The sequence below is a fragment of the Embiotoca jacksoni genome, unplaced genomic scaffold, assembly GCF_022577435.1.
Source record: "Embiotoca jacksoni isolate LCO1_2020_lvr unplaced genomic scaffold, fEmbJac1.0.p SCAF_1, whole genome shotgun sequence".
Lineage (NCBI taxonomy): Eukaryota > Metazoa > Chordata > Actinopteri > Embiotocidae > Embiotoca > Embiotoca jacksoni.
The window spans coordinates 15973165-15992146 of NW_027185229.1; the positions used below are offsets into that span (position 1 = coordinate 15973165).

The 18982-nt window shown below is 43.3% G+C and overlaps 1 protein-coding gene across 2 annotated transcripts; it reads left to right on the forward strand.

Moving 5' to 3' along the window:
- Positions 1 to 3070: 3070 nt before the first annotated feature.
- On the forward strand, positions 3071 to 18605 carry usp48 (ubiquitin specific peptidase 48). 2 transcript variants are annotated; one of them, XM_069142330.1, is made up of 27 exons: positions 3071 to 3870; positions 4541 to 4661; positions 4851 to 4992; positions 5396 to 5523; positions 5863 to 5987; positions 7065 to 7173; positions 7629 to 7762; positions 7952 to 8037; positions 8252 to 8431; positions 8758 to 8895; positions 9102 to 9251; positions 9457 to 9657; positions 10570 to 10681; positions 10784 to 10926; positions 11537 to 11611; positions 11756 to 11880; positions 12196 to 12318; positions 12417 to 12478; positions 12728 to 12838; positions 13370 to 13500; positions 14256 to 14362; positions 14461 to 14568; positions 15022 to 15216; positions 15346 to 15471; positions 15624 to 15672; positions 15792 to 15818; positions 16735 to 18605. In XM_069142330.1, the coding sequence occupies exons 1-27, from the start codon at positions 3737 to 3739 to the stop codon at positions 16755 to 16757; spliced, it is 3165 nt and encodes a 1054-aa protein (XP_068998431.1). In that variant the 5' UTR covers positions 3071 to 3736; the 3' UTR covers positions 16758 to 18605. The 2 variants fall into 2 exon arrangements, with proteins under 2 accessions (XP_068998431.1, XP_068998440.1); XM_069142339.1 differs by lacking the exons at positions 14461 to 14568; positions 15022 to 15216; positions 15346 to 15471; ... (1 more) ...; positions 15792 to 15818; positions 16735 to 18605 and having other exon boundaries at positions 13375 to 13500; positions 14256 to 14345.
- Positions 18606 to 18982: the final 377 nt, after the last annotated feature.

The window sequence follows — 18982 nt, forward strand, 5'->3', positions numbered from 1 at the left end:
CCAATGAAAGACAGAGGGAAGACATCATTAGTTATTGCAGGGCACTTTGTGTGTATAAGTCAAATGGTAAATGGTCTAAGCGCCTTTTAACCTTTTCAATTTGCAAAGTAAAATTTAAAAAAAAGCTGGTTAGCTTAGTTAAACTGCCATATAACTTGGGTGATGGGGGACCTCACATGATCCACTGAGCTCCTCTCAACTCTCATCTGTCTTTCACTCTCAGTGAAAGTGAGCCCTTTATGCCTTTGAGACCTTCTCTAAGTTTGATTAATTTATGTTTTTTTTGTCTGGTTTCATACATAAGTATAGTTCTATGTCATCTGCATAGCAAATGAAATTCAAGGAGTGTTTACTTAGAATATTGACTAAGGCATGTATGTATGATGTGAAAAGTATCAATCCTACAACAGAACCCTGAGGAACTCTGATGACTACTTTTTGTGCACATAGAACAATCATTGCTGACATTAACAAATTAGAATCTAAATAAATAAATAATCACTAAATAGATAAAATAGTAAATTTGAGCTATAGAACATAGTAGTGTGTTAAAATTAAGTGTCTAAATTAAGAGGTGAAGAGAATGCCCATGAACTTACTATAGCCAAAAGAAACATTTCCTTTCTTCTCTTTGTTTTGCATACACTTGCACAGGGATCATCACCTGCTGTTTTAGTAGAGGCTTCAGGATTAAATGCCTTGTATAACCCTTCTCCTGTTCATCACAGTGAACCCTGCTGTACACTTATCTCCTAATCTGTTTCTCTGGAGGCAACATATTTCACATGGACACATTCAGAATAGTGAACAGAGGCAGCCGCTGAAACAACACAGCTGTATTATTGCATGTGATTATCTTATAAACAGGTAGTCAGCATACCTGCCATCATGATTACATCACCAAATCACATGGTCATTGGCTCTTCGGGTACAGCCTCTCTTTGATGATGCACTAAACTGTTTGTGGACGTATGTGTCTTTATTTCTGCAGCTGTCAGGTGCTGATCTGTCATGTACACAGTCTGCTCACAAACCTCACATTTTTTACAATACACTCTTTTAAATATTTGTTCTTTTTAACTATATCTTTTAACTGTTTTTGAAGAATTTTATTCATCGGTCATGGATTTTAAGTTTTTCTTACAAACTGAAGATTTGTTGGGCTGCACCTGCATTTAAACCGGATTTTTAACCTGGTTTTAACAGTATTTTTTTTTTTACTAATCATTGAATTACCTATATTTTTTTTGTTTTATGTAAGCCTCATTTTTAAAAATCATGTTGTTTTAAGGCGTGAAAACAAACTATGCCTTGGTTGTTGGTGGACCTCCCATGATGAACTGAGTACTTCTCTACTCTTACCTCTCTTTCACTATCATTGAAAGACATTAACTTTTTGTCTTCTCTCTACTGTAGTTTGTTCTTGTTCAATTGGCTCAGATGATCCTGAACCATAGTTATGGTGCTGGAGGCCCGCAGTCTTACTTGTCTAACATTGATGTTTTAATTATTTTTTTTCGTCATTTTGTTTCCTTTTTTTTATTGTTCTGTGTGTGTGTGTGTGTGTGTGTGTGTGTGGCTGTAAAATGTTTTATGCTGGTTTTTTTACAATTGAAATCAAAATTCAATTTAACTGAAATTGAACATTTTCATATACCACAAGAAATTTGGAGAAGATTTCAGGTGTTGCAACTCCCCATCGGAAAATATTTCAGCAGCATGAAGATATGGAATGCTGTGGCACAAGACAAAGATATTAATAGCACAGATAAGGAGATTATATATAATGTGTCAGCAGCTAATGCAAAGGGATGCCCTGTTGGCCATTTATGTTGTAACTGCATTAGTTATTATATTTAGATTAGTATTTACAAAGAACATGTGAAAGGAGACCATAAACAACCATTTTCCAAGATATGAGATTCTGCTTTTGTTCAAACACAGGCAATATTTAGTTATGTCGCGTGAACAAGTTGCTTGTTAACAGGCAATATTTAGAAATTTCTTTTTTTTTTTTTTTTTTAATGAAAAATATATGCTCATTTTGAATTTGAAGTTGAGACACAAGGGTATGTTTACCAGTGTGCTGCATCACTTCTACTCTTAAACATTCTCTGTAAACATTTGGGAACTAAGGAGAGCAGTCGCTGGAGTTTTGAAAGTGAAATGTTGTTCCATTTTTGCATAGTAAAGGATTTTCGCTATTTGGGGGTCTCATTTGTCGTATTTTTATGTTTCGTAATGAGCCAACTGTTTTTAAATGGGTGCTAACCTGACCTGCCAGCTAGACTATTCTATTACGTAGCCATGTGGTTTAATACGTGGAGAATGCGAAGCGAAATTGTTTTGCTGAAATAAGCAAAGCCTTCACTGAAAAAGACATTGTCTGGGGTAGCAGCATATGCTGCTCTAAAACCATATCATTATACTGCCATGAATGCTGGCTGGGCTCCGCTTGGCTCTGCTTTACTCATTTTTTTGGGGGGGGGGGAGGGGGGGTTTCATTGTCCTTGGAGAGTACTATCAGGTATTTTTTTTTTCAGCATCCCTTCCTCCAGGGTCCCGTGCACACTAGGCCGATTTGGCTTCTTTTACAGTTCAATTAAAGTAGGCTTCAAAGATGCGCAGTCATAAATATTACAAGCCAAGGCTAAAAACGACAAGTAGCACCAAGGCAGGCCGGGTGGCTCTACTTCAAACAAACAAAGAGTTTTTTTTAACAGAAACCACTTTTTTTTTTTTTTCTCTCAGATTTGGTTCTGAATCTAAACCCGAGATATTTATACAGCTATTCACAGCAACACATGAACAGAACTAAAAAAATAAATAAAAAAAAAACAGTTTTAATAACGAAAGTAGTTTAAAAGAAATATTGAACACAACATATTTTATCAGACAGCGAATTTATTTATTTATTTATTTTTTACAATAAAACTGGCGTAAACTGGGTCACAGAGACAAGAAGGCCCGTGGTTCTGGTCCAGCTCTCACGTGGGCAGCGGTCACAACAAAGAGACGTCACGTACGTCACGTGTTGACGTACGTGACGTACGTGTTGCTTTTTGAGCGGAGAACTAATTTATTTATATACTGACGCAAGGGCGCTAAATCTAAAATAAACCGTGAATAAAATGTGAAAATACATCAATATTTTGGTGAAGCAGCCGCACGCCATGAAAGGTTCGATCATGTTTGAGCTTAAACACAATAAAGTCGTTACGTTAGCGTCAGTTAGCGTTTAACTAGAAAGTAAAAGGAGGAAAGATTTTTTTTTTTTTTTTTTTTTTTTTTTTTTTTTTTTTTTTTTACTTGCTAACGCCGCCGGTCGGGAGCTAGCTACAGTTTAGCTAGTTAGCCACCACTTAGCACGAGTCTGGTTCTTTCTTCCGACGTTAACCCGCAAATACCCTCCGTCGCTACTTCATCTCTCCCCCCCTCCGACCTACCCGTCGCCGCGATGCGGGCGCCGCTCCGCTCCCGTTTTCAGTCCCGGCGCGGCAGCGAGAGCCAGCCTCCGCGGAGCTAACTTTAGCCGGCTAGGTTAAAGTAGCCCGCCGCCGATTAGCTTAAAAACGCAGGTTTGTTTTCACGGAACTTTTAATTTAGCTTCCCGCTAGCCGGCGATGTTAGCATACCTGGACCCGGTCCGGCTGACTTCTGCTCATTCGCTTCGCTTTTGCTTTGCTCCCGAGTCGCGTGTGTCTCTTGACTGTGGTGAACGTTGCGTCGCAGGGTCATGGCGCCGCGCATACAGCTCGAGAAGGCGGCTTGGCGCTGGGTGGACACCGTCAAACCCGAAGACATCGGGCGGGAGCACATCGAGTTAGCGTACCGCGTCAAGCTCCCGGCCTGCAAGAGAGGAGCCTGCAGGTACCGTCGTTAAAAAAAACAAAACAAAACAAACAAAAAAAAGTGTTCAGCGCTGTTGTGTTTAAAGTATGTAAGTAAACAAAACCAACACCAGTTAGCAGAAGTGTATTTTTTGGGGGGGGGAGGTGGTGGGGGGGTTTTGTTGTTGTTTTTTTTTAAAGTTGAGGGTTTTAAGAGATGTTAATCCGCCTCACGCAGCGGGGGGGAGGTGGAGGTGGTGGTGGAGGTGGTGGGGGAGGTTTGTCTCCTTGCTCCGCGTCGGGCAGCTCTGGAGACGATTAAAGGTCACAGAGATCCTCTCTGAGATCCCGACATGTTTCATTTGTAGCTGGGACATGGGACCAGGGCGGTGTGTGTGTGTGTGTGTTTGTAGTTTGTATCACAGCCGGCACTGATTCCTGTAGTCACTGGGGGTGGGGGGGGGGGGGGGGGGGGGGGGTAATAATAATGTCCCTGAACTTTTATCTCGCTTTGTGGCCCCGAAACAACAAACGAAAGGCTCAGTGCTGGGAAGAAGAAGAAGAAAAAAAAAAGTGTGTGTGTGTGTGTAGCTTTGCATGCAGAAGAACATCACGAGGCAGTCAACAGTTTGTTATTTTTGTTTGAAGAGCAGTGCAGGTGAAGAAGGTCGCGGGAGAGTAACGTGAATGGTCATGACTTGCTTTTCCAGGAGGAACTGCAAAGGGAATCCCAACTGTCTTGTGGGTATTGGTGAACAGGCGTGGCTCGGCGAGATCGATGAAAATGCTTTCCACAACATCGATGACCCAAATTCAGAACGTCGTGACAAGGTAATTTATCAATCGACCCAGCACGTGCTGCAAATAACGTATTCACCTTGACTTTTCCCGGTCACCGAAGACCGCCTCGGTGGATGGGTGCGCCGGTCAGAAGCTGTCGTGAGACCGGAGACGGGAGGGATACCGAAAGATCCAGTTCGTCCTAGTATCTCACTCTCGTCTGTCTCTGCCCTCTTCCAGAACACATTTGTTGGCCTGACCAACCTCGGTGCAACGTGTTACGTCAACACATTCCTGCAGGTGTGGTTCCACAACCTGGAGCTGCGTGGAAGTCTCTACGAATGCCACAATTCCAGAGCACAGGAGCACAACACTGAGTCTGGTATGACCGAACACGAAACACAGGGGCGCTTGCTTCTTCGTGTTTGTATATTCACTGGTTTAAGTGCGCATGATTTGATTCAAGTGAAAGGGGCAATAACAACCGTGTTGTTGGAAGTTACAGTAGTGAACTAAACATCAGCACTGCCATGTCGCTAAGTTTGAATACATCTGTTGCTCGGGGCGAATGACGCGTCAGAGCTTTTCTATAATACTCTATCATGATGGATGACACGATGATGACGTAACTCGACATAAGTGAAGGCCCACCTTGGTGTTGGCTTGTGTGGTTTAGTGAGGCTGACTTGACACTAAACTCGTACTGTGATTGCTCTATAGGTTTTTACCTGTTGATTTGATGAATACTTATCATCTTCACAAATAGACATCTCTGTCTTTTCCAGACTATGAGCCTCAGTCCATCTGTGAGCATTTGCAGTATCTATTTGCACTCCTGCAGAATAGCAACAGAAAGTACATTGACCCCTCAGGACTGGTCAAAGCACTGGGCCTGGACACGGGACAGCAGCAGGTAAATCCAGACACAAACCAGGAGAAATGATCATAACTTGAACTCAGAAGTGCAGAGCTGGTTTCGCAGTTTTTGTAGATAACTGTGGCTATTTATTTCACCAGGGCTCAATTCTTTTAGTTTTTCCTCATTGTGACAATTGTGGTCAGAAATTTCCCACTTCTCTGTAGAGCATTGCAAAGGTAACACCCATCAGACGCTACCAGCGCCCCCCAAGTCCTAAAATCTGATTATCCAAGTCCACAGCAGAATTAATAAACAGAGTGCAATGCCAGCTTTTTTTATGAGTGCAGAATTGTTTTACCTGCAGAGCACTAACGCCAGACCTTCTATTTCCAGGATGCCCAGGAGTTTTCAAAGCTTTTCTTGTCTCTATTGGAGGATACGCTTTCCAAGCAGAAGAACCCCAACCTGCAGAATGTCATCCAGCAGCAGTTCTGTGGACAGTTCTCCTACGTTACGATGTAAGGCCGCTCAACACTCAAACCTGACACTAGTTTCTATGAGGATCGATTTGTATTTCGTTAACTTCGAGGTACCCTGAGCTCCAAAAGGATGTTGTTGAGCATTCTGTCACCATCTGTCATGTGACGTTTCACCCAGTGTATGATGTTGTCTGTGATTTTACACAGTGTTAAAATCTGTTGCAGATGTGCAAAATATTTGCTTCATGCCAAAACTGTCTTCTCTGCATTATGTCCCATGACTTGTTGCACAATTCTTTTTTTCTCATGTAAAATTTAGGCCGTTGTCACCTTGACAACGTGACCAAAATGTAAGCCGAACCTCAATTGTGAGTAAGGTGTCAGGCCTCGGCTCTTCACTGTGACAACCTTATAGCTCGGCACGTCTGTATTTCAGATCAAACTTAAAGAGTTGTTTGGATAAAGGACATTTACTTTGGAAGGTGTTACAAGTTCCTTTCAGACTGTGTTTAGACCGTGTCATAAACTTGGCTGGGTCATGTCAAGAGAACGCAGGTATGTGGAAGACAGGAACAGGCTTTTCCAGTGGGGAAGTTTTCTTGTTGCTCAGGGAGACGTGCTTTTGTTTTTACTGAAGGACATTTTTTTTTCCCAAAAAGTCACACTGTCTTGTGCGTCTGGCTTTTATCAGATGTGGTGCCAGTCAAAGGTGAGATTCGGTTTTACGGCCATTTATTTCACATTCCTGAGGGAGATCGAAGGCATCTCGTTGTCATGTTAACGGAGCGAGCTCGATACCAGGCACACTAAAGTTTGGTTTAGTGAATGTAATGTAGTCAAAATTGTGATTGGGACCAGGATCTTCCAGTTGCACACAGCCGTTTTTTGGGGGGGTCTTGGTTAAAATTTTTTTATAAAAGTGGGAATGATTATTAAGTATTAAGTCTGGAATAATCCAATATTTAGGAGCACATTATATTCAATTTAGATCATTTAAATTGACATTGAATATGAAAACTCATTATTATCACAAAAATGACTCCCATCAACAACATCATTTTAGAGCATGCATGGAGCCGATATAAATGCCGTCCCTCTGGTTTGGCCGTCCTCCAGGTGCAATCAGTGCGGACGATCATCTGCACTGCCGTCCAGGTTCTACGAGCTGGAGCTGAACATCCAGGGCCACAAGAACCTTACGGAGTGTGTCACGGAGTTCTTAAAGGTAACTTCTCTTCTCTAACATGATGAATGTTTTTACAGCTACTGCAGTGAATCATACATTTGAATGAGTGTATTGTAATGTTGTGTGTCAACAATAGATTACACAACAAAGGAAGAAACTACAGCAACGGGACACACAAAACATCAATCCACACACATTTCGAATGGCTCAAAAGCAAAATCTTTTCAAATATATATGAGAAAATAATTGCCATGAACATGAGGGAAGTTTTTGTTAAAAGAGTTATTGGGATCAGTTTTTTTGTTGTTGTTGTTTTTTTGTTTTTTTTAATGTGCTAGACAGAACAGTCAGTTCATCAGTCCAGATTGACTTTTGAAATTTCACACGCAAGTTTCGCGTGCACCCTGTAGATGAATTACTGCCTTTTATGATGTCTTGACATGCGTGTTTGTGGGCAGTTTTCAGTAACGGTTACTCGCGTCTCACCCCTGCAGGAGGAGAAGCTGGACGGGGAGAACCGCTACTTCTGCGAGAGCTGTCAGAGTAAACAGAGTGCCACCCGGAGGATCAGACTGCACAGCCTTCCGCCAACCCTCAACCTGCAGCTGATGCGCTTCGTCTTCGATAGGTCAGCCGTCACGCTGTACTGGACTCCCATTGTAAAAGGGCATAGCGATCATAAAATAGGTCGAGTGTCCCAAAACACTTGTGTTAAAACGGTCTCAGAGCAGCTGTATTTGATGAACTGCTGATGTTACCGGTGTCTCTGCTAGTTTGAGAGCGGAGGCTTTACTGAACTGTGCGGTGTCCTCTCCAGACAAACAGGCCACAAGAAGAAGCTCAACACTTTTATCAGCTTTCCAGAGCAGCTGGACATGGGGCCTTTCCTGGAAGGAAAAGAAGGTATGAGCAGTATGTATTTCGGTGGCACATTCACAGTCTACATATATGCAGACAAACATTTCGCTTGCTAAGTGTGAGGTATTTCGAGGCATTATATGGCTTCCTTGACTGTACTACTTCTTCTCCCCCCCCAGCAAAAGTTTTTGTTGATGACTCTTAAGTCTGAAGTAAACATGCTGATGTTTGTGCGTACTTGGACTGACTGTTTCTCCAGACCAGAAGTGTGTTTATGAACTGAATGCGGTGCTGATCCATCGGGGAATCAGTGCCTACTCTGGCCACTACATCGCCCACGTGAAGGACGCTCGTACTGGTGACTGGTACAAATTCAACGATGAAGAAATTGAGAAGATGGAAGGCAAGAAGCTGCAACTTGGTACTGAGGAGGACATTGGTGAGTAGTATTAAACGGACACTGAACTTCAACAGGTACATAACAGAACGAAACACTTCAGTTCAAAGCAACAGTATTGTGTTACTTTCTGTTATTTGTAATGTGCAATAATGTTCTTTACTACTAAAGACGTGCTGAAATATCCAACTGCAGTCAAGGAGGTAATTGTTTAAAAAATGTGTAGTCACCATGATGACGGTGCTTTAATAAAATAAAGGACTGAATTAAAGAGATTTACATTGTACCAACGTGAGGGTCACGTCTATAATTGCATACATATTTCATATTCCTCAAAGTCCTCTTCCTCTGTTCTTCTTGCTCTCAAGCTGAGACGGTGAAATCCCAGACACGAAAGCCAAAGTGCAGTAAAGGCTACCATTGCTCCAGAAATGCCTACATGCTGGTGTACAAGGTCCAGGAAGAGGAGAACTCTGATCCATCCAGGACCAACATTGAAGTGCCAGGTGAGTACAGCACTTGTAATTCATGTCACGTATTTGTGTGTCATGTGTCTCTATAAAACGCCGGTAACCAGACAAAAAGCAAATGATCATTTCTGGTCACTGACACCAGTTTGTGTCAAGGAATTACAGCGGGCTTTGTGAAATCGGCTTTTAACAGTGAAATGCAGCACGGTGACATGCTGTTTTCTTTCTGTCCTGACTCCCAGCCTTTCTTCAGAGGTTGGTCGACCGAGACAACCACAAATTCGAGGAGTGGTGCAGTGAGATGGCCGACATGAGAAAACAGAGCGTGGATAAGGGCAAGGCCAAACATGAAGAGGTGAAGGAGCTCTACGAGCTTCTGCCTGCAAGAGACGGTTGGTAAAAACATTCCTTAGTCACCCACAGTATATACTGTAGCTTGATATGGTGTAATATAAAGATATTAACACTTAACGCACACACCTAACATTTGTGCTTATGCTGCTACGTGTGGGATAATATACAGTTGTTTTTACAGAGGAAACCTTGTTTTGTCTCTTTTTAGTTGATGTGTTTTTTTTACCTTCTTTCCGTCCACAGGCGAGGAGTACGAGTTTATCCCCCTGGAATGGCTAAAGAAATGGCTTGACGACTCGACTGCCACAAAAGAAATCGACAGCTCCCTCTTCCTGTGTTCTCATGGCAAACTGCATCCAGACAAGGTGGGAGAGTCCAAGAGGGTTTCACTGCAAGCTGCGCAACTCCTTTACGATCGCTACGGCGGAGGGCCAAGGCTGGACGGTTAGTCAAGTCGAAGGCCTGATCTCTTCACAAATCATGAGCTTCTGCAATTCTAACGAAGTTTTAGAATACGTAGCGTCCAGTCACACATCCGTCACAATGATTCCGAAAATTAAATCAATTTTTATGGGCACGAAGTCACCAGCGTTGGTGCTGAAACGTGAGGAAAACTTTAGTCTTGTGTGCAGTACAAAATATCCTGCTTAAAATATGTAACTGTTTTTTCATGATGGAGGGGCTTCGTCTTATTTTACATCAGATCAGCTTGGGCAGCCTGAGACAGAAGGAAACACGTGTCTTACAACAAAAGTGTACAAATTGGCAACCCTGTGGGTATTTGTGAAGCAAAATCACTGAAGTTAAAGTTCTGGCACAGAATTATTATTATTATTGTATTATTATGTGTATCTTTGCACATTTCTAAATGGGAAATCCCGACGCTGTCTCTGCGTTTACACTGTGGATACCAGCGTAGTCATCAAGGCTTTTACAGACCATCAGGTGGAGCTTCAAGGACCACAGTTTAGGAAACACTTTTTTTTTTTTCTTTTTTTTTTTAATGCGAGTATGCATGAGCTACGTAGTCAGGGGTGGGTTGTGTGTGTGCAGGCTGTTCACTATAACTCAATTAAAAAAACAAAAAAAAACAAAAAACGAGTTGAAGGGTTACGCCATTGTTAACACAAAGAGGGAGGAATAGTCCAAGAAGTTGCAGCAAACTGATGCGGTCTGTTGAAAAACAAGTTTGACGATCTTCATCAATCGAGTCCTTAATCTCACTAGTTATTCCCTTGTTCGCAGTCAGATCAGAAGCTTTGCACACAAAGTATATCCAAGTCCGTAGAAATGTTTTTAATCTTCGCTGCTTCTAAAAGCATGGTGTTTTTCTTTGGACATATTACGTTTGTTCAGGCTCCTCTCTGTGTCGAGAGTGTGTTGGCCAGCGGTGCAGAGTTCTGCGGCTAAAAAACCAGCTCAATGAAGACTACAAGGAAATCTCCAATCTGGTCAAACGCATGCTCAGGTAAATACACCCAAGTTAAGTGTTAGACTGACAGATTGTAGCACTGTTGTGACGTAACTCAAGTTTCTATACTTATTGTGTGTGTGTGTGCGTGTGTGTCAGCGGTGAGGGGTACTGGGTGGGCAAAGCATCTCTGCGTAGCTGGAGGCAGTTGGCTTTGGAACAGCTGGAGGAGGACGAACATGAAACCAAACACAGTAATGGCCAGACCAATGGACAGGGACCACACAGCGCCAACAGCAAAGGTGGGAATGAACGGGATCACGTTTTGTTCTTTCTGTGTGTGTGTGTGTTAATCTGCGGCGGCTCTAGTCGATTTTTTTTCTTTTTCTTTTCCATAATCTGTCGTGCCAAACTGCTATTAGAAAATGGTGTCAAATTTGCTCGTGTTGACAGTGCTAACATAGTGCTGGTCAGCCGGTACAATGTCGACCATGTGCACGTTATTGTCGTGTGTTAGAAAGCGGAGGCTCAGGTGAATGTCGTTGGATCTTTTTTTTTTTTGTTATTTTTTTTTTGTCATCAACCAAAATAAGAGTACAAGTTTAGACGTGATGGTGGAGCTGGATGAAGAGTTACAGTGTCGTCAAAGAGATCACACGAATGCATGTACCAAATTTTACTTGAATCGTTTCAATAATTGTGTCGGTCTTTCACTCAACACTCAAAAGGGGCTGCTAAAAAGAACCTCATGTTTATCATATTATTAAAGGACGTTGAGACACCGGCTGATTCCCAGCATGCCACACTGAAGCTGTGCATTTCGGTGTCCTTGAATTTTAGTCTCGCATTCAGCAGTTCCTCTGGATTCAAACATCGAATGACAACATCCTTGATAATTTGTTTGATTTTCAGAGTTCGGCCCCGAGCTCTCGGAGGGCACTGAGGATGAGATGAAGACTTTCAATGAAGACATTGTCTGCTGTCACGGTATGTCCCACCCGTCAGCATCTGGAATGACATTAAGAAAAACCCCTCTTAACAGTGGCCCTAAAAACAAAAAATGTTTGCTGTTATCGTTGCTGTTGTATATGCAGCCATAATATAATTTGTACTGTTATGTTCCTGCTGTAGGAGGTCTGAGCATTCTGGAGACTGAACGGAAGCTGGTATCCTCTGAAGTTTGGACCAAGCTGAGGGAATACTTTCCCAAAGCCCCAGAGTTTACCCAAAACCAAGAGGCCTGTCAGCAGTGCCTGGTGGGTACCTTTCCTTAGTTGGATCTTTCATATTGATTTTTTTTTTTCTTTTTTTCAGTTGACTGAACGGAGACTCAAAACGTAGCACTTTAGCAACATTAGACCACCTGCTGGATTGAATTGATTGGACATGATTTGGAAAAAGGCACACGCATGTCTAAATAACAATGACGACGTATGTGAGAGCAAAAACCAAACCGCGAGGCTGAAGAAACTGCCCGCGGAGCTCAGAGACAAGAGAGATGTGTCGAGGAACAGAATTGGGAATCGGGTTGCCGGCTCTGCTGACACGGCGTTTTCTCCCTGTGCGTCCAGACGTTAGAGCAGGAGGAGAAGGACAATGAAGCAGTCAGTAAGATGATGGCCCTCGACCAGAAGAACCAGCTGCTCAACCTCTTCAACGAGAAGAACCGGCCAACACTCACCAAGTGGCCTCAGGTAAACGCCAAGCCAAGCGGCTACCGGCCGGCCTTTCACATCAACAGCGCCGTTTAAAGAGCAACATTGAGTGTTACCTGTCTGATTTGTCTTCTCAGGGCACAGATGTACTTTACATAGTCCCTTTGTTTTTTGTGGACGAGTGGAGAAAATTCATCAGGTAAGTTAGTCACAGCAGAGAGGTGAAGACATCAGAACACGTCGGCCTTCCACGAAAGGCGTTGATCAAAGTTTGGCATGAATGTCGGGGCTCGATCAGGGGTCCCGATTAAAAACCACTTGGTTTATTTAGTTGACATTTCTAAGTTGTCTGGTCACTGATGATGTCGGATATGCCTGCAGATAAAAATCAATCCTTTTAGATGTTTTTTGTTTTTTTTCTTCCGTCTGTGTGTGGATTTATTTTCAGGAGGCCCACAAAATCTTCTCCGGTGTCTAACGTGGGCAACACTTTGCTGCTTTGTCCCCACGGAGGCTTCATGTTCACCTACGACTCCCTGATCAGTGGAGATGCACAACAGTGAGTTCCGCTTGACTAAAGCAAACCAACAAACGTTAGATTTACGTCAGCGATACCCATCAAAACGATTTTGTTTTTTTTTTCTTCTTTAGATTACTTACGATGTTTTATTGCATCCGTGTGGACTAGCTTGATCCCTGGAATAGTGTGAAACCATAGCCACAAGTGTGCATCAACTGCAGGCGCCTCAACTCGCCACAATAACCTCACAATCGCCCGTTTTATGTCCGTTGGATACATTTCAGCCAGCAGCTGACTTGTCCAAGAGTTTGACCGGGTTTTAAATAACTATTACAAACTGAAGCGGAACTCGGACGTTCACAAACATGGGACACACAGACGATTGGACAGATGGACAACCCAAAAGCATAATGCTTCTGTCCACAATGCTGTGTGTCTGCATAAGAAGGTGTGCGGCTTTGAATACAACAGGGCAGGTTGCATGAATGAAAGGAATATATGAAGAACCCTGACCTGGAGAACTGTGAGCACTGTGCTGTGCTCTCATGTTGTGCTGTTTTTCTTGCACAGTATAGCTCTGCTCTGGCCCAACGAATGGGAGGTGATCAGCAGACTCTTCATTGTGGACCAGCAGATCTCCATCCACTGCCTCAAACAGACCACACCTAATGGTCCCACCACCCAGTACACCACTCAGCCTGGTAAGAGCGCAAAGTCAGGGGAAAACGGTTAACCTCTCAATTTCATAATGTGTTTGTAATGCCCCCCTTTTTTTTTTTTTCCCTTTTCTTTTTTTTTTCTTACGAGTGCACTCTCCGTGCCTGTAGTGAAAAATGCGTGAGACTGTACGTAAACGTGGACGTAGCTTCCAGGTCTGACAAATGAGGCCGATGCGGAAGTGCCATAAACTGCAATACCGCCGAGTGCCACTAGTGTTGGGTTTTAAAATCTTCTTGCTCCATAGACTCCCATTCAATTTCTCTCCTTAAATACAAAATTCAATAAAAAAAAAAAATTCCACAAGTCATTATGGTGTTTGTTAGCTAAAGACCCTCCTTGTTATTAGTTTTCCAGCAGTCCAGCAGAAGATAATCCTGTCAATAATTAGAAAACAGGCCTTAGAAAGCTGTGTTATTGGGGGGTGTATCTGTTTGATTGACAGGCCTGTGGTGTTTTACACTGTTGTATTTTTATATTGCCAAAATATAACATGACATCTCAAGGCACTTAACATAGCGAGGACAAGTCCTTAGTATTCCAGGTCCGTAGTGGATTTTGCAGAAGGATTTGTTTGATGACTTTAGATTTGTCTTTTGTGGCTTAAATGTGTTTTTCACATCTACTCTGTAACACCGCAGCAGGTCGAAGTTGGGATGGAGTGTTTCTTGGGCCCATTTTGGCTTCTCGCCGTCCCCGATCCTTGTCATATTGATACAGAGTGCGTTTGTATGTTCAGATCTTTGCTGGGATTGCAGAGAGAGCTTCCTTTTCCAGCAGCAGAGGGACCTCAGAGAGTATACCCAAGCAACCATCTACATCCGCAAAGTCATCGAAGACAAAAGGGTACGGGAGAAAACAAGACACCGGAGCTCAACGGTGACAACGCCGCGCGGCCGATTCGCCGTTTAACTTTGTGTTTTCACGCCGCCCTCTCCCGACAGATGATAAAGGAGGCCGCGCCGGAGCTGAACGCCAGCAGCTCCGAGGCGGAGGAGGAGAAGGAAGAGCATCCAAAGGTGGAAGGAGAGAGAGACCCGGACTTCAGTCAGGTAACCGTGAACCGTCGCCGTGTACTTGAGCGCCTCTTTTTTTTTTTTTTTATCAGCCAACTCGAAGCGGACGCTCGGGAGCTGCGCAGGCTTTCAGGAACGGCTCCACCACGGGGACTGGCTGGGTATCACATTACCGGTTGCGCTTGCCTTGTGGAAAAAGCATCTCCCAATATTTAGTTGGTCGTGGTGTTTGTTAGACTTCACGAGTAAAACAACACGATTCTTCAGTTTTCATCTGGATCAACGGCCTCCGACGCGTCACTTGCAAAGCCGCCAGTAGCTCGTTAGCACTTTCTCAAAGTTGCACCGCGGGTCGGCCGAATGGCACGACATCTCAAATTAGAAGCGTGCGGGGGGGGGGGCAGTCGAGCGCCGTCTTTTGGCGCTTATATATAAAAAATGAAGCCTAAAGCCGTCCTCCCCCGATAATAATCACACCCTTCCTTTCAGTCTCAAGACAGCGCAAAGCGGTTGAAGTTGAGCGACAGCAGTGCGGCGGCTGCGGCTGCGGCGGCGGCCGCTGTTCCTGTGACCAGTATGACCAAACTAGGGGGAATCAGGAGAAGCACCCGGCACAGGAAACAGCGCGGAGAGAAGGCGCTCATCGTTTCAGCTAATCAGACACTAAAAGAGCTGAAAATACAGGTGAGGGTTCGTCTCGCGGGACACAACACTGCCGGTGGGGCCAAGAGTCTGTTTTCACAGCTACTGACGAACCCCCCCCCCCCCCCCCCCCCCCCCCCCCCCCCCACCGCTCTGCTTCTGACTCCGTAGATAATGCACGCCTTCTCCGTGGCTCCATTTGACCAGAACCTCTCCATTGATGGCAAAAGTCTGACGGACGACTCGGCCACACTGGGCAGTCTGGGCGTCATCCCCGAGTGCATCATCTTTCTAAAGGTGCGCTTCGCCGCAGTCCTCCGTGGCTAGACCCGTCCACCGGCGTTATTGCACATTCATAATGAGAATCTTCCTCCGTAAATTGGCCTGCGGTGGGAGTGCAGACATTTTCCGTTCCCTCCGAAACGCTCATTTTCTTTGTTTCCTCCCAGGCTGATGAGCCAATAGCAGATTATGCTGCAATGGATGATGTCTATCAGGGTAGGTGGTTTTATCCTCAGCTCTTACTGCAGTTGTTACGTGCCATGATTTATATATTTATTTATTTTTAAATACAAGGTACGTAATGGTAAAACTGCTTTCATGTACTTCCTTCACAGTGAGAATGCCTGAAGAGGGATTCAAGGGTAAGCATGCTTTTACTTCATTTGTGGTGAAAAGTTGTTGTTGGTTTTTTTTTTTTTTACTTCATTCCGTTGGAAGTTAGCATCACTTTATTATCTACGCTTTATGCATTAAAGCTGAGAGGGAGGATCCTGATAACTAGATGGGATGTACTTCATGGGTTCTATCCGAAGAGCAGAAAAAACTTTGTCAGATGTGGGCGGCGTGTTTCAGAGCTGCGGAAGTAGGCCGCACGGGGGCAAACTGACGAGCACCGCGCTGTTAGCATAGAATGGTTATTCATTTTATTGTGTGTTAGGGGATCTGCTGTTTTCAGTTAGATTATTTGTGTGTTCGGAACAGAGAATGTATAAAAAAAAAAAAAAAAAAAAATTTAAAAAGTGGACGTCACCTTCCAGGTCTGAGAAATGAGGCCAAGCAGAAGGACCGTAAAGTGCAATACCACCAAAGTGCCACTAGAGGTTGGCTCCAAAAAGCCTTCGGCTCCATGGACTCTCTGTCCACTTCTCTCACGCAATATGAAGACAATACATTTTTTTCCAAAAGTTTGTGAGCTAGAGTTCGTCCTTAACAGGACACGGCGGTCCATCTGAAAATAATCCCGTCGTTAATTCGAAAATAAGCCTCACAAAGCCGTGATTTTTGGGGGCGGCCTGTTCGACGGACGGGCCTGTGGCGCAGTCAGGTTTTCGCTACAGGACGCAGTATTGTCAGTTTCCAATTAGATAGAAACGTGGTCCAAATACGGGAACCGCTCCGAACCGCTCCCGAGCCAGCAAGATGGAAACGGCCAAAATTGGAACTTGAGGCCTCCTAACATCAGTTCACAAACCAAACGGGGATCATCGTTGGAGGCTGCTTGGTTGGAAAGTGTCTTTTGTGATCTGATTTAATCGAAGAATTTCTGTCCCTCTCCAGGCACTGGGCTTCTCGGGCACTGAGGAAAGCTTTAGCTATGCTTGAATTGGAAGGATGACGGACGGAAGTTTTAAAAAAAAAAAGCTTGAATTTGTCAAGTGTCCATATATAAATAAGTGCTTTAATTTTGTTTTGTTTTTGTAACGTATTGAGTAGGCTTTCTTTGATAAACTGTGACTATGTTGCAAAGCCGCTGTTTTTCTCAACATAAGGTTAGCTGGCCTTTGATATTTAAAATTCCTAATCATTCTGGAGGACACTGTGGTAGTGCTTCAGCCTGGCGAATAGAAAGATGTTGGAAGAAGCTCAAATGATCCGTTGGCTTCCGTAACGTTTTACTGGTAGTCAAGAAAATGAACTTTTGTTTTTGACTCTTTTAAATTATGACAAGAAAAATCCAAGACGATGGTCTTCGTTTCCAATATGTGGAAGCTTGTGTTCTCATTGCACAGTTTTCAGGTTTGCCAAAAGAATGCACGAGTAACTGTTAATTATTACAAGTATAACTGCTCTCAAATGTTAGATCATTTATTACCTCTACAGCAAATCTATATCCATATACTCCACGTGGCATTTAGAGATACATAACTACAAGGTATGTATAGATGCTGATTCCCGCAGGCTTCAGCAGTGCAAACCTCATGCGTTGGAAGTGAGAAACAGAATGCAAGCATTGATATGTCCTGTTCTTTTCACTGTTATTTCTTATGGACAATAAAGTTATTTTCAAAGCACCCTGTCCTCCCATGCTTACAGTTGTTTGTGTTTATAAATGTAAATCAAAGGCCTGAGAGTTATTTTTGTCCCGTGAACGCCGGTACCTCATGTAACACTGACCGAACATGATTATTTAGGTGTATTCGGCGCGCCAACAGCTTACGTCATCCGTTGTTAAAACTCATTTTCCATGTATCAAGCTTGTACTCTTAAATACTTTGTGAAGGACTGAAGGTTTTTTTTGGACGGAATAAAACCAAAAACATCATTTTTATTCTCCTCAAACAGGCAGAGGAAGGTTTTGTTGTTTTTTTTCAGTCCAAATTCTTGCGTTTCCATCTGCAGTTGATAAGACGTGTAGATACTGTATGATTGTTTGGATTGTTGTTTACCTTTTATATTTTATCACTGTCTTACCGAGATGAAGGACCGTGGTGTGGCAGCATATATATTTGTACGTATATATACCATACAAAATGTACATCTGTGTAATGTATGTTGATTTTTTTTTTTTTTTTTACATGGTTGCCTGTTTGCTGATGATAGGCGGCTGGTTGGGGTGCGTTTTCGACAGCAGGTAATACCAGACACTCCAGCTTGGATATGGATAATGGTTCACAGACGAGATTACCAGCTGCTACTTCCTTTCCCACTCCCAGACTTAACAAGCGGGCTGCGAAATAAGCACTTAAGAACTGAAGAAAATGACGGCGCTTTTGAGTTGAGGCAAACTGTTAAGTGTGTTTCAGGTGGGACAGCTCCAGGCGCAGCACTCCGGAGAGAGGTTCATCTGTTCAGAGACCTTTGATTATGATAAGATTAACCAACAACGAAGAGTGCTAGTGTCCTGTATAGTTAACTATTCACCTGCTGCTGGCACGAAAGCTAACTTTACCTGTCTCAAGGAAATGAATGGCAAGTTAGTAAAAACAGTCTCTTAAATTGTGACGCCCCTCGACTGTCCTGTGTCTTCTGTGAGTCTCTCAAAGGACAGTGACTGTGTCTAGGTTACAGACAAATGTTTATTTTATTAAAGAATTAAACTTTTTACTTATTTTTTTTCAGAAATATGAATGGTTTGCAGTGAAATGTTTTTTGTCCAAAAAGTTTAAAACCATTGATCCACCTTAATTAATAAACGTGACTGATGTGGAGCTCTGTACGATTCTCTTCAATAAATGAATCCCTTTTCACAGTTTGAAAACCAGTCTGTCCACTGCTTTCTGCACCCTTGGCATGCTTGGTAAATAACATTAGAAGGCGCCCTAAAGTTTAAAACACTTGGGTTGGATCCAAGCAAACATTTATCTATAAAACTACTTGAGGAAAGTGTTGTAGCCCTCGAGCAGAATGAGCAGAAAAGTCACAGATGTCGGATTTTTTGCAAAATGTAAATAAATGTACCCGAGATGAGGTGAAACTGGGGTAACTGAAGGGTATGACGGGACCTCCAGCTTAGCAGAACTACACTGCCACCAAGAGGACTTTCCTAAAAACTTCTGTTTGGGCACTGCGATAGAGAAAAAAGATT

What these genes read in the sequence shown, in the direction of transcription:
- usp48 (XM_069142330.1), top strand. Translation starts at nt 3,737, where the DNA reads ATGGCGCCGCGCATACAGCTCGAGAAGGCGGCTTGGCGCTGGGTGGAC. An exon ending in CAGTTCTCCTACGTTACGAT is followed by an intron (nt 5,988 to 7,064) that starts GTAAGGCCGCTC and finishes GCCGTCCTCCAG; the next exon opens with GTGCAATCAGTGCGGACGAT. An exon ending in GAGACCCGGACTTCAGTCAG is followed by an intron (nt 14,569 to 15,021) that starts GTAACCGTGAAC and finishes CCTTCCTTTCAG; the next exon opens with TCTCAAGACAGCGCAAAGCG.